Raw genomic sequence first — 13,635 nt, forward strand, 5'->3', positions numbered from 1 at the left:
GACGAGGGTATTTCTGGTACGAAATGTCTTGTCAGGCAAATGTCGGCGGAAGTCTGTCAAAATGGCAGATTTATCCCACTTCCGGTGCTAGTTTTTCAAGACCTCAAAAACGAAATATGGACAAACTTTTTGATATTAGCAGGTACAAATCCCATTCTGCATTATCTCAACTGCATTATTGAATATGAATGAAACAGATTTTTCTATTTTAAAACAATGGCTCGAGTACCTTTCTAAATTCAATTTTTTCAGGATTTAGACTTACAGCACATTTGTATTTCCCCCAGGTGCAGACTTATCTGTTTGTTTCCACTACTTTTCTTTCTCTGAATTCTTTATCAGCCACTGTAAGGCTTTCACAGTCATGCATGTTAAAGCTGGGTTTAATGATGTGTAATAAAAGGGCTTGATTTGACTCGCAAAATTGTATCTGCGCCACTGAGGATTGAACCCAAGACTGCATGGTGACAAGCCCGTGAAAAACTTATTTGAGTAAAGAATAATCCTTCAGTCTAGTCAGTTATCTGGCTATTAAAACACACCTAGTTTTTTCACTTTAAAGCTGAGTTCTGTTGTTTGTTTTTTTTTATTTGGAATATACTGTTACAGTTTTTTTCTTCCCGTATGTTTTCTTACTTGTGGTTTCAGCAATTTCTGTTTTTTTTATGGACTCTGTAAAACTTTTTCTGTTTAAATCACAATACCAACTAGATTAACTAGATCAGACATCGATCCTTACCCCATGGGTTTTTCAGTTGGGAGCCAATGGTAAGGTTCTGGCATGATTTGATTCACAAAATTATATCTCCTCCATTGAAGATTGAACTTTTGACTTCCTAGTGACAATTTGGCCAGCATCTAACTGATCTGGCTTACAAATTAGTCTTTTAGCCCAAGTCTATTAACTTGTTATTTAAATCTCACTACCTCCGCAAGAGGTTTCATGAAGAATCGGCTACTGTCAAAATGCACACAGTTCAAAAAGTGGAAATGAACAGTTTAAAATCACAATGGGCCCAATTCCCCCTTTGATACATTTTGAAGGTGTAGACGGTCTATTTTCTCTATTAAGCTTGTTCACTGAAAAGATAATGAAAGCCCTACACGCTACTATAATGCAGGGAGGCCGTCCTGCCACAGATGGTTAAAGGTTTACAATCCAATGTAGCGCTCACTCACTATTACATAAACTTTATGATGTGTATATTGATTTCATACAAATGTAGTTCAGGTTTATGAACTACCCTCATTCTTTTTTTTTTTCATTGTGTCCTTCTGTCCTTCAGAAGAACATGAAAAATTATTGCAGTAATAAGTATAGTTTTGTTTCTAAATAAGTTTTTTTTTTTGAAAATACAATGCTGACTTGTAATAGGTGTTATGAATTGCTTTTAATCATGTTTTACCCAAAATGTATTACATGTAATGGTAAGCATGCCGTTTTCATTTTGTTTAAGCATGCTGTAGTGCTCACTTAAAAGATTGCATCCTCTATCTTAGTTTTTCTTACCAGATCACTTTGAAGCAACTACAACTGTATTACTATTATTTCAGATTCCCTGATCCCGGGTCAGTGATCTTGACAGTGCTGTATTTCCCATTTGGACTTACACTTGTTATCATCAGATTGTTTATAGCTCTACATGGTTTACTGGTATCATGTGTTTTACCCAAATCAGCAGCTACAAGGTTTGTTTAAAACATCAACATGTACATGTAATTTTAAATTTAGTTACACCCCCAAGGACAAAGATGTTAAGGAATCACAATGTCTCTCTGTGTTACCCAAATCAGCTGCTACAAGGTTTGTTTTGAGCATTTATTTTAAGAATTTACCAACACCCCAAGAACAAGGTATAAGAGAATTGAAGTTTTAATGAGAATGGATATGGTGAATACGTCAGAGAAAACAAATCCACAGGGATGAAAGCCACCCATGGGTCTTCAATAAATGATGAGGAAACCCTAATACCACAGCACAGACTGCCACTGGCGGAGACCAGAAAATTCCTGACTTGGCACAGGTGCTAAAAATTTGGCAAGGTTAAAGTACTTTGGCATGATCACAACATTCTTCCTTTTAAATCTGGCAACTGAGCAAAAAAAAATACACAATTAAACACACCTAAAAATCAGTTAAAAAAGTTGTAGATGATAGTTGAGTATAGTCTATAGATGTGCATGAAGAAAAAAAATGATTCTGGTCAGATTCTTACAAGGGAAGATAATCCAACCTGAAGAATTTCATCCATGGAGTTCATGTGTAAGCTTTCAGGTATAACACAAGTCATGTCAAGGCTAACACACAGTTCTAGTTAAATTTGGTTAAGATTTTATCCACTGCATACAATAACCTTCATTATAAATAAACGTTCATTTTGGGAAATACTGGGTACATCACAGAAAAATACTGGTACACAGAATCTTAATTACTGGTATGTAGACATAACATTATGACAATTTAAACTGGAACAACACCTACAACTAAAAGTAGAAGAGAAACCTGATTCATACAACAACTAGGAATTGAAAGTATGAACCCAAATAACAAAATTGTGAGAACTTGCCAACTTGACTTTGCACAGAAGTTATTTCATGTGATTTTACATCTTAGTGCCTTTGTTCAAACAATTATTATTTTTGTATTTTTACAGCTTCATACTGAAGTCCATATTTGCTGTTGTTGGAATACATATTATGGTGCAAGAAGACAAAAGACAAGAAAAGAAAAAAGCCAAAATTCTTGTTTCTAATTATATCTCACATTTAGATCACATGATCATAGATTTCATTCAGCCTTGTTTTGCAGTAAGTACTTGGTAGTCTTTGTGCATTTGTAAATGTGTTGCACATGAGTATCATATGAATTGCGAAATGATTATCATATGCCAAATGCTGTTTTTATGTGTGATTATCATATGTCAGTAAGCCAATATCAAATGAATCAAATAACATAGGGTTACCATATGTGGTACTTTTGGATGTGTAGGTCTCCTGGACACGAGTGGCCTTATAAGTACATGTATTTGTTCCATCACTTTATATCTGTTTTTCATTTTCCATAAAATTTATTAAATTTTAATTTTTTGGATGATAAAAAATTTTAAAAATATGTCCCCTTTTTTTAAAAGTGATTTTAAGTTTTGATAAGGCAGTCTAAGAAACAAGATACTGACTTTGTATGGCCTATTGCTGTTATCTTAATATGATTTTTGGCTTTGACTATAAGGGATAGAGCTATTTATACTCAAATACTTCCTAGATGATTTTCATCAATGTTGTAATGGGCAATGTCTTGACCAATCCGAATTGGGAATATGTCAGCCTTCCACAAACACTGTATTTGCGCCTGCTTTGAAGGTTCAAACAATCACTTCTGAATTATTTAAGTCATTTTTGAGCCATTCATGTTTCGGACACCCTATAATTAGGATGTTGCTGATGCTTTGTCCCTAATATCATATTTCAATTTATCAATTCAATATGCCAGGCCCTTAATGTAGACCAGTAAATTTTATTTATGTTTTGTATTTTTAGCCTGATTATCAAGGTCTGTCAGGATTTGAACAATGGATATTTGCCTATAAAAATTTTGGTATTACCAAAGGTACAGATACGTTTGAAAAGAATATACAAGCATATGTAGCAGGTAGGGAATATGGTCTAACTCAATCTTATTCTGAAGACTTGTGTTTCTGGTAACATTGTTAAAATTAGGATTTAAAGGAAGGTTTTTTTAAGGGGAAGAGGAAATATTCCATGCCATTTAATTGATTTAATCAACCTAACAACCTGTATGATATTGAAGAGGAAGGGGATTGACTTTAAAAACAATTCTTTATACTGGTAAAAAAGGTTTATAGTCATGCTAGTATTTACTTTAAAGTTTTGTACCATGAATATTTTGTTATAAATAAACTCTCCTTGAAAAATCTTTACACAGTATAAATTAAATAGTTTTATTTTTGAAACTATGGAAGCTACTGTTTTTATATTGCCTTTCTTGTGACAGACAAAAAATGGTATACCACTGTTTGTCATTCCACATGTCGTGTGATAACTCAAAAATGTTTTGAGAGATTTTAATTTTTATGTTATAATTATGATAAGAAATCCTATTTGTTATTGTTTCCACCATTTCCTTTCAGAATGATGGAAGTTTAAAAAAGGGGTTAGTAATTAGTTCTATAGTGTAGCAAGCTCCAGTGTCTTACATCCTTTTGTCTCTCACTAACCGCTGCAGACAGGCCTTTTGAAATTTTCAGACATTATTCAATTCATATGTTGTTTGACAATTGGATAACATGTAAAATCATTCACTTTTTCCAGACTTTGCAAGATTATTGTATTTTCTGAAGGGCTGGCTGCAGCATTTAGAGTGAATTTCGAACGTCAGACACTGTGCGGAGCTTGATAGTGTAGCTATTAATTACATCTGACAAGATTATTGACATGCCATAGGTGTTTTATGTTAAAAATCTCTTTTGTAGATGAAAGTAATAAGTTTCCTGTACTTTTATGGCCCGAGAAAACAACCACTAATGGAAGGAAGGGACTATTAAAGTTTGAGTAAGTAATCAGATTGATGGGAAATTTATATTTCTTTTGTCATTCCCTACTACAACAAGACATTTAGTATTGATCTCCTTCAACCTGTATGCTTGTCCATTACAGCTGCTTAGTAGATGCACTTTTTAAGACTAATGAATAGATTTTGCTGAAATTTTGTGGGGTGGTTAGACACCATATTCTCAATGATGTCGCCACCCAATTTTGATCAAACAAATTTTACTTGATTTATAGGATTTCAATGTTTGTGTGCATTTGATATGTCACTATCAGTGGAACCATATGTCTAAAATGGGCTTTTCATGTGACTTATCATAGTACAAATGTACACCACGATATTAAGATGTTAGAATTAGCAGTACACTGAATGACGTTTTTTGCCCTGACAAAACATTATTATTGCTATTGCTTCTTGTTGTTTTTCATGCCAATATGGAAATAATTTTGTATATTTATTAGTATGATTTTATTGATTTTTATGTTTGTGATATAGAGAACAAAAATCCTTAAATGCAAGTTTTTTGTAGTGACATTTTCCCATAATAATTTTCATGCATGTTTTGCTTTATAATTTCAGTAAATTTCCTTTTTCTTGTGGCTGTATAATACAACCAGTAAGTACAGTATATTTCAATGCTAATGCATGTAACGCTGCCACAAGACTCTGCTGGTTCATAGTGCCTGCCAATGACAGATATTTGTGAGAGAAAGCTATTGAAAGAATATTTATTGACATACAAGTTTTAATCATTTTCGAAATATTATGGTCAGTGAATGTTGCAGAAAAAGATATTGTGATTAAGTCTTTGTTCTTGTGAGTAAGTTTTTGTTCTTCTGCTTAACTTCAATTTTGTTTATCAAGTTTATTTTAAGGCTAAAGCAGATTAATATCTTGCATTCCTTATTTGTAGAAGAATGGTGAGAGGACATGAACACATGTATTAAGCTTGGCATAAACTATCCAATTGAATACCTTTATGATATGGTGAGGGAAATGGATTTTTGTTTTTGTTTTCTCTCAAACAAATACACCTTAAAAGGTATAAAGACAAATATGTAATTGTATGCCTCGTTGCTATCCTGCATCGTTTCTTAAATTTCAGATAACAGTTCAAGCTACTAGATGGCCACTGAATGTCAAAGTTGTAAGTTTGTTAAATCAAGAAGATCAGTTAAAATACTGGATATATGTCTTTGTTTACGATAAATTGATATAGAGCTGGTGCTGGTTGAAAAACAAACTAATTGGATAAGAAGATTGTATTATTGAAATGAAGAAAACTTACGTTCTAACTTAAGTGCTATTTACTGTGCTAGAATAAACTTTTCTTCATCAAACAAACAAGGAACCTTTTAATTTATCTGGTAGTTGGGGTCAAGATTAAAAACAAAGACAGGACCAGAATTAATTATAAAAAAAATAAGACAAGCAATTTGTATTATTAAACAAGGTATGATCTGGATAGTAATTTCAAAGGGATATTATCAAGGAAACCAAACTTTATCCTTAGTAAAATAGTTGTTTACCCCTGATGTTTTTAGAATTTACAATAGGAAAGATAATAAAATCACTGTGAAATAATTCTTATAATTTTTTTGGCAGACGACACTGACAAGTAACAGATGGACAGACTTTTTCTGGAGCATGTTCTTCCCATATACAATATTTAAAATAAAGTAAGTTTACTCAATACTGTATAGATAGCACTTATTTATTACTGTTTCCCAGTGTAATGAAATGCAGTACTTCAGAGGATTGGCAGCTTTATGGGGAGAAGGGAGAAGATAGTTAGGGAGTTTGGAAATAAAGGGAATAGGAGATGTTAGAAGAGTTTAGGAGTTGGGAGAAAAAAGGCGTGAAAAATATATCAAAGGAAAAAGTAACCTAATTTCTGAAAAATTTGATCAAGTGTAACACTATCAAACATGATAATTATTTCTAATTTTTAAAACAAATGTTAAAATATTCTCAGATGCCATAAATCAAACATAGAGATATCTCATTCTGTTTGACTTAATATATTATACATGTATATATCTTTGGGGAGTTTGAAACTTTGGAAGTGGGGAAAGTGGGAGGTGGGAGATGGTACCCCATGACCACCCCCCTTTTATTTCACATGTGAAGTAACTTTTTTCTTTTTGTTCTTTGCTTTGTTCACACCTACACATAAATTGCATTTGAATTGCATTGCAGGATACTGCCAGCTGTTGAGAAAATGGGGGATGAATCCGTGGAAGACTTTGCCAAGAGAGTGAGGGAAGTCATAGGCACAACATTGAAAGTTAATTTGACTAATTATACTGTAGAGGATAAAGAAAAATATATTAAACAGTTAGAAAATGAAAAGAAAATAGGTAAATATCAGAGGGAGTAAATAGTTAAAAATAGAATTGTTAAAAAATTGGAGAGGAATTAAAAAATAGAGCAAAGTCTGTTAAATTGAAGTATAGAAAAAAATCTCTAATTAAATATTTCAGTTTTGCTTCAAATTAAAAATTTAAAGCAAGCCGATTGGATGAAATTTGAGTTTGAGGAAAGATTTTGAGAAAATCTCACTTTGAGGCTTTCATGAAACTGGGCCATGAATCTTAGTCTTATATTTGGTGTATACTGAACCTGTTGTCTGAAGATAAGAGGGAATATATTGATTTTCTATATCTGTCATTAATTTTGTCCCTTGAACATACTGGAATCAATGCCACTCAAAATATTTTTACAAACTTTATACATGCTTTAGAAGACTTTCAATTTCCGAGATCATATGTCAAAGGCCAAGGTCACAAGATCAATTTTATTGCATTCTAATGATCCCATGAAGACCAGAACTTTATAAGGGAGGTCAAAACCAGTTGAAAATATGTTAGTTTAAATAATGGGAGGGATTCTAGGCTTTCATTCACTTATTGGACAATATTAACAATATGTTCAAATCCTTGAATCCTCCCCTGGATCTGCCACTGTCATGCATTACTTTGCTTGTTTTTTTTTTAACATGTATTCCAGCAACTCAATTTTTAATTCTAAGATATGTTGAATAGTACTGGATCTATGGTACATTTTTTTTTCAGTTATTTCAAAATAATGTAGAAAAATCTTTGTCAAAAAGAAATAAATACGCCTTCATTGTACAAAAAAATGAGGAATCCCTCTCTATTTAACTTAAAATCAAAATGACAATTAAGTATTTGAAGAATAAACTAACCATTGTATGCAAAAGTTTCATAATTATTTGTGTCTGTAAGAGACTATTTAGAATCAGTCTGAATTTTTTTAAATTTTCAGAATCTTCCAACACAAGAATGAAACAGCCAAGTCAAGAAGAAGCATTAAAAGTAACAAGAATGGCACAACAAGTGAAAGAAGTTCTTCCAGATACTCCACTTTCTGTTATAGAGAAAGATCTTTGTAAGTATTCAGTAAAGTTTAACTTTTACTAAAAGGAAGGAGTATATTGATTGATTGATTGATTGATTATTGTTTAACATCCTATGGCAGATATTTCATGATTTCCAGGATGCCAATGATTGACCATCGGAATGGACCCTTTAACATGCTGAGTCAGATTTTTATTATTCAGACACAATTTTTCGGACTGAGCCAACCAGTTGTCACTCTGTTCCATTACATGGTGTGTCCTTGGCAGAGAACCAGTCTTTGCTGATTTTAAAGTGCTTGGTGTGACTCGTCTGGGGATCAACCCATGACCTCTAGTACTCAAGGCAGGCAAGCATGCTACCCTGAGACCACCAGGGGGGTATTGAGGAGTATACAATGTACTGAAACAGTTAAATTGTATCAGTGGCTTCTCACAATTCATACTTCTCATCACTAGCTTTGCTTGTGGAGTTCTCTTTTTGGTCTGTTTGCAGAGTGTTGGTTTATAGTGCCAGGGGTTCAAATTCAATCCCTTGCTGGTACTGTTGTGATTTGTTCAAGTGCATGGTGCTCTGTCATTTCAAACTAATGATACAAAGTTCATACTCAACTGATATGCAAATGCTGTATTATTTGGTATAAGTTATATACTATACCATTCTGTTCATTTCCACTGAAACACCTGTAAATCAGTTCACTTTTAAAGAAAATTGTAATTTATTTCATACTTCAGATGAAACATTTGAAATTGAGAATTTAATTTCATTGTACATGTTCAGTACAAGACATTTCTCATCAACTTTAAAAAAAGAATTATAATATATATTTATGGTATTTCTCACTGATATTTTCCCTACATCTGTGTTTTACTACATCAGGAAAAAACTCTTAGAATTACATGCATCTATTGCAGTAAAAACAAAAGATGTTGATAGAACGATATCCAATGTTCTGGAAGGTAAAGTTGTAATACCTCAGAATGCTTCCGACACAAGTATTTTATCACAGACAACTAAGGTTCAAAAATCGTCGGCAGATATCAGAAGTAAAGTGAATACACAAGTGTCTGTAAGTTATTAATGTATGTAGTGGTCTATATTTATGCTAAGGACTGATTAGAAAAAAGTACAAATTAAAAATCCAACTGGTACATACAATTGAAAGTCTTAATGACTCACGTTTGAGATGATGGCACCTCATAAAAATTAAGTTAGAAGTATGTCTATAGGACATCTGTGATCCATGATTTTTGCAATGAAAATTTATGAATCACTGAAAAAGCAACAAAGACATGATGGGAAAACAGGAAGCTGATGCAGGACTGAGCCAAAACATTAATACACGGGCAATATATCAAACTGAAGCTCCATACCAATTTCAAATCATTCCTTGAATAGTTAAGGTTTTCATGATGAAAAATTACGCAATTAACGTTCGCAGTAACTACAAACAGCAGTTAAACTTAATGCTCCAAATGTCTAAATGCAGGGGTGTAAAAATATCTCTCAAACAAACTTGATTTTCTTCTACTTTAAAGTAGAATTCTGCATTTTTAGTGTCATGTTTTACCAATACATGTATTATTTTATATTTTATTTAATTCCAATTTGCCAAATTCACTCTTCTTTAGAAATTTATCACCCTTTTTGTAAATCTATCAGTATACAGTTCTTTGATGAATGTACATGTATGTATTTTTAGCCTGCCCAACAGAAATATAGTGCACAAACTTTCTCCAAGTCATCGAATGACAGACACCAATCATTTGCTGAACGGAAACGTATCATGATTGAAACTGCTAGACAAAGATATATGGCTAAACATGGGATGAACTGATAGCTCTGTGTTTACATTTACTTATTGTGCTGAGATTTGAGTAGGTAGAACTTTGGAGGTTGCTGAGTGGCTGAAGGAGAATTTATTTTCATATTATGCCTTGGATTGATCGAGTAAAGTATTAAAAATATGGAAATTTAGCAGATTGAAACAGATTTTGACAGCTAGTCATGACATGTTAGTGACTTCTTCATATTGTTTGATTTGAATTAGATATGAAAAAAATACATTGAATTTCATTTTAAACAATATACTGGTTTTGAGAACAACATGTGCGTTTAAACTTCCATGTTTCTTGGGTATTTTCTCAATATTTTTTTTTATTTTCTCAATACATGTACATTTCTGTTTTGTATTTTCTCAATGCTTGTTTTTTTTCAGCATTTGGCAAACAAAAACATTTTTTTAGCTCTCAGGCTTCCTAATCTTTTTAATGACCAGTTATGAATGACTTAAAGAATTAAAAAAAAAAAACATCATTACTCGTGAGGGGCAATAAAAAAAATGTTAAAAACATGGCTGTCCTTTATTGATTTTCACAAAAAAACAAAATAGTCTTGGAACTAAGAATTTCGCTTTAAATGGTTAAACAATCATTTTACACTTCTTTATGTGAAAAGAATTATTTATTGATTATCATTTTATTGTTAATTGCTCATTAATTTGCTTCCACTTTGTCACATTTCCTGTGTCAACTTCTAGAGGAATCAAAACTCAAAAATATTCCTTCTAAATTTTACTGTACATCCAATTTTTTCCTCTCTTTGCAAGAAAAAAATGAAGTTTACTGTATATGAAAAAAAATACTGAAAAATTTATATGATTGGTCAAGTTATAATTTCATACCCCAAAAAAATTAATTTCATTGGGAGGCATGCCAACTAGATTTCTTTTACTAATTCTGTAAAATAATTGAGTCTCACAGTGAAATAATTTTCACTATTTTGATTATATCGCTAATAAGGTTTTTAATCAGCAAAAATGAATACTTTTACAGTACTAGTTTACATGTATGTGACCATTGTTGCATTAGTGTTAACTTTTTGATTTTTCAAATTATGTAAAAGGAACAACTCAATTTTTTTATTTGAGGTAATGAGAAAAACATATAGGCAGTTCACATTTAACAGTTTACTTGTAAACCACTTTGCTTATAGTGAACAACACTAAACTAGTAAACCACTTTGCTTACAGTGAAACGCAATTCTCTGTAGAATTTAACAGTTCAGACAGGTGGTTCAAGATATATTTAAACTGATATAAAGGACTTTTTAAAGTGTCTGGTTTAGACTGTATTTCAATTTATTCCAGGTTGGTTTTAGATAAGTTTCACTGTATCAGTCATTTCTTAAACATTTTGTCGAACTTGTAACTTATCATCTATTGTTTTTTTAACATTCCTTACTTATGTTTGCATCTTATCATAACATGAGTTTCAAACTCAAAAATTTAAGAAGACATTTAATGCTTAATCTTTAAATGTTGATTTGTAGTTTGTCTTTACAATTATTGTATTGTTACAACAATGTAGTAGAATTCAAATCTTTTTTTTTCAGATTGATAAAGGGGATCATTTGTGTTTCATTTTGTACTTATTTTGAAATACATTCAAATCATTAAGCTCTCTAGCATTAAAGGCATTCATCATAGAAAATTGTTAGCATGTATATTACTCTAGTGTATTTGAAATGCAGGGTTGTTTAAGGAGCATTTAGCATATCATAATTAAATCATTGGAAACCATCTTGCCTTTTGAATATACTATTTAGTATTTTTAGTACCCATATTTTAAATGGTTTGTTCTTATTAGTTGTGTTTCTATGAAGTGTTTATAGAATTAGCATCCTCTCACAGGTAGATTTAAATGCCTGCTCCATTGGCTGTGTTAGAGAAGTGCCACAGGTAGATGTAAATGCCGTGCTTCATTGGCTTCGTTAGAGAAATACTCTGGTAGAGCATTGCTCACAGTGCCAGGGGTAGGAGTCCTACCTGGAACTGTTATTAATTTTGTTGAGTGCTTCATGGTCTACTGTTACAAATGATTGAAGTAACTTTTTATTAGCTCACCTTGCTGAAGGCCATATGAGCTATTGCCATCACTTGGTGTCCGTCGGCATTAACAATTTTTCAAAACTCTTCTCCTCTGAAACTACAACCAATTGGAACCAAACTGGGTATGAATGTTCCTTGGGGTATCCTGCATAGAATTGATGTGGGGATTTTTTATCTGTCGAAAAACATGGTCGCCGTTACTAAAAATAGAATATAGGGGTCGGACAGTAGTTTTTTGCATATATCTCCAAAACGGTTAGGTTTAGTCGAATTCTGACATGGGGGTAAAAGTGTTCAGCATGATGAGATCTATCTGTGGTTAAATTTTCATTTTAATCTTTTCAGCCACATTGGAGTTATTGCCCTTCTTCGATGTTTTTTTGCTATTTTTAATGTTATTTCTTTCAAAAATCTTCTCCTCTAACACTACTTGACCAATTGGAACCAAACTTGGTATGAATGTTCTTGGGGTACCCTGCATAGAATTGAAGTGGGGTTTTTTGATCCGTCGAAAAACATGGCCACTGTTACTAAAAATAGAACAAGGGTCAGACAGTAGTTTTTCACATATATCTCCAAACCGTTAGGTTTAGCCAAATTCTTTCAATAGCTGAAATGATCCTTATTTTTAAGACTACAAAAGTCTTCAGGCATAAAATTTGTCAGACGCCTTCTTAGAAGAGTTCTTGCCCTTGACTAGAAAATGACTTTTTTTTTTTTTTTCTTTTAGTTTTCAGCCAATGTCTTGAAAACTATGATAGATTTAGGCTTTCATTTACTGAATTGATCCTTATGATAAGTCCTATCAAAGTTTTCTTGAGTCAAAATAGTTGGACAACTTCTTGTTTAATTTATTGCCCTTGAAAGGCAAAATTCAACTAGGTGAGCAATTCAGGCTCCTGGGAGCCTCTTGTTACAGTTAGATTTCACATTTATAGACCAACATGAACATGTCAACAAAGGAAATTGAGTCACTGATTTGGGATTTTCAGTTAGATGTAACACAGTACCAAGTATTGGGAAAATGATTGAGGGATATTTTGGATTTAGTATTAGAAAATATTTAACATGCAGTTTAAATGTTCCATTGATTTGATTTCTGAATGGTCCCAGGTAATGCAGGATTCTTGAAATTTGTTTCAAAAAATTAAAAGGGTTTATTTATTAGTAACAATTTATTTTAGCCATTGTATTCAATCTTGCAAAGTAATGCAATAACTGTAAATTCAGAAATTATTGTGTGCATTTATTATTTTGATTTTATTTAGCCGAAAATAGTTCTTGCAGTACTGAGCAAATTTCCGCATTGATCATGTGGAAATTTCATAATGGAAGTTTTTAGTCTCATGAATTTAAGAGTCACATATTATGCAGTATTAAAAGCATTGCAATAAGTACTGAATTTACAATAATTAGGTCTTTATTCTGTAATTTAAAATTACTTTTTCTTAATGTTAATTTGCAGATAGTGAAAAAAGTTACTATTTGTTTGTGGTTTTTTTTGTTTGTTTTTTTTGGGGAGTGGGGGAGATTATTTTGTTTAAATACAATTTAAGATTTTTTTTCTGTAGCAGTTATGATCTAAATGAGATATTGTTATAAACAATTAAAGATACCCTATTTAAGATTTTGGGTGTTCTGTACATTATTCTGCCATAGGAATACTTTTTAAGAAAAATTCCCAGATATTATTCTAAGCATGGAGAAATATTTCATATTCTCTTAGGCCTGAAATTAAGAGTGTCAATAAATTTCATGTCTAACCATCTGTCAGTAAAATATTTGGTTATAAAGAGACT

At 32.1% G+C, this 13,635-nt stretch overlaps 1 protein-coding gene across 1 annotated transcript; it reads left to right on the forward strand.

Moving 5' to 3' along the window:
* Window positions 1-18: 18 nt before the first annotated feature.
* LOC148620696 (lipid droplet-regulating VLDL assembly factor AUP1-like) lies at window positions 19-11,527 on the forward strand. The gene is made up of 12 exons (XM_088574395.1): window positions 19-142; window positions 1,555-1,689; window positions 2,655-2,808; window positions 3,538-3,649; window positions 4,491-4,569; window positions 5,147-5,183; window positions 5,673-5,714; window positions 6,173-6,246; window positions 6,767-6,927; window positions 7,856-7,978; window positions 8,862-9,016; window positions 9,650-11,527. The coding sequence occupies exons 1-12, from the start codon at window positions 24-26 to the stop codon at window positions 9,782-9,784; spliced, it is 1,326 nt and encodes a 441-aa protein (XP_088430521.1). The 5' UTR covers window positions 19-23; the 3' UTR covers window positions 9,785-11,527.
* The last annotated feature ends 2,108 nt before the right edge of the window (window positions 11,528-13,635 follow it).

This window comes from Perna viridis, chromosome 3 (genome assembly GCF_037379345.1).
Source record: "Perna viridis isolate PV_CMFRI_1.1 ecotype Kerala chromosome 3, ASM3737934v1, whole genome shotgun sequence".
NCBI lineage: Eukaryota > Metazoa > Mollusca > Bivalvia > Mytilida > Mytilidae > Perna > Perna viridis.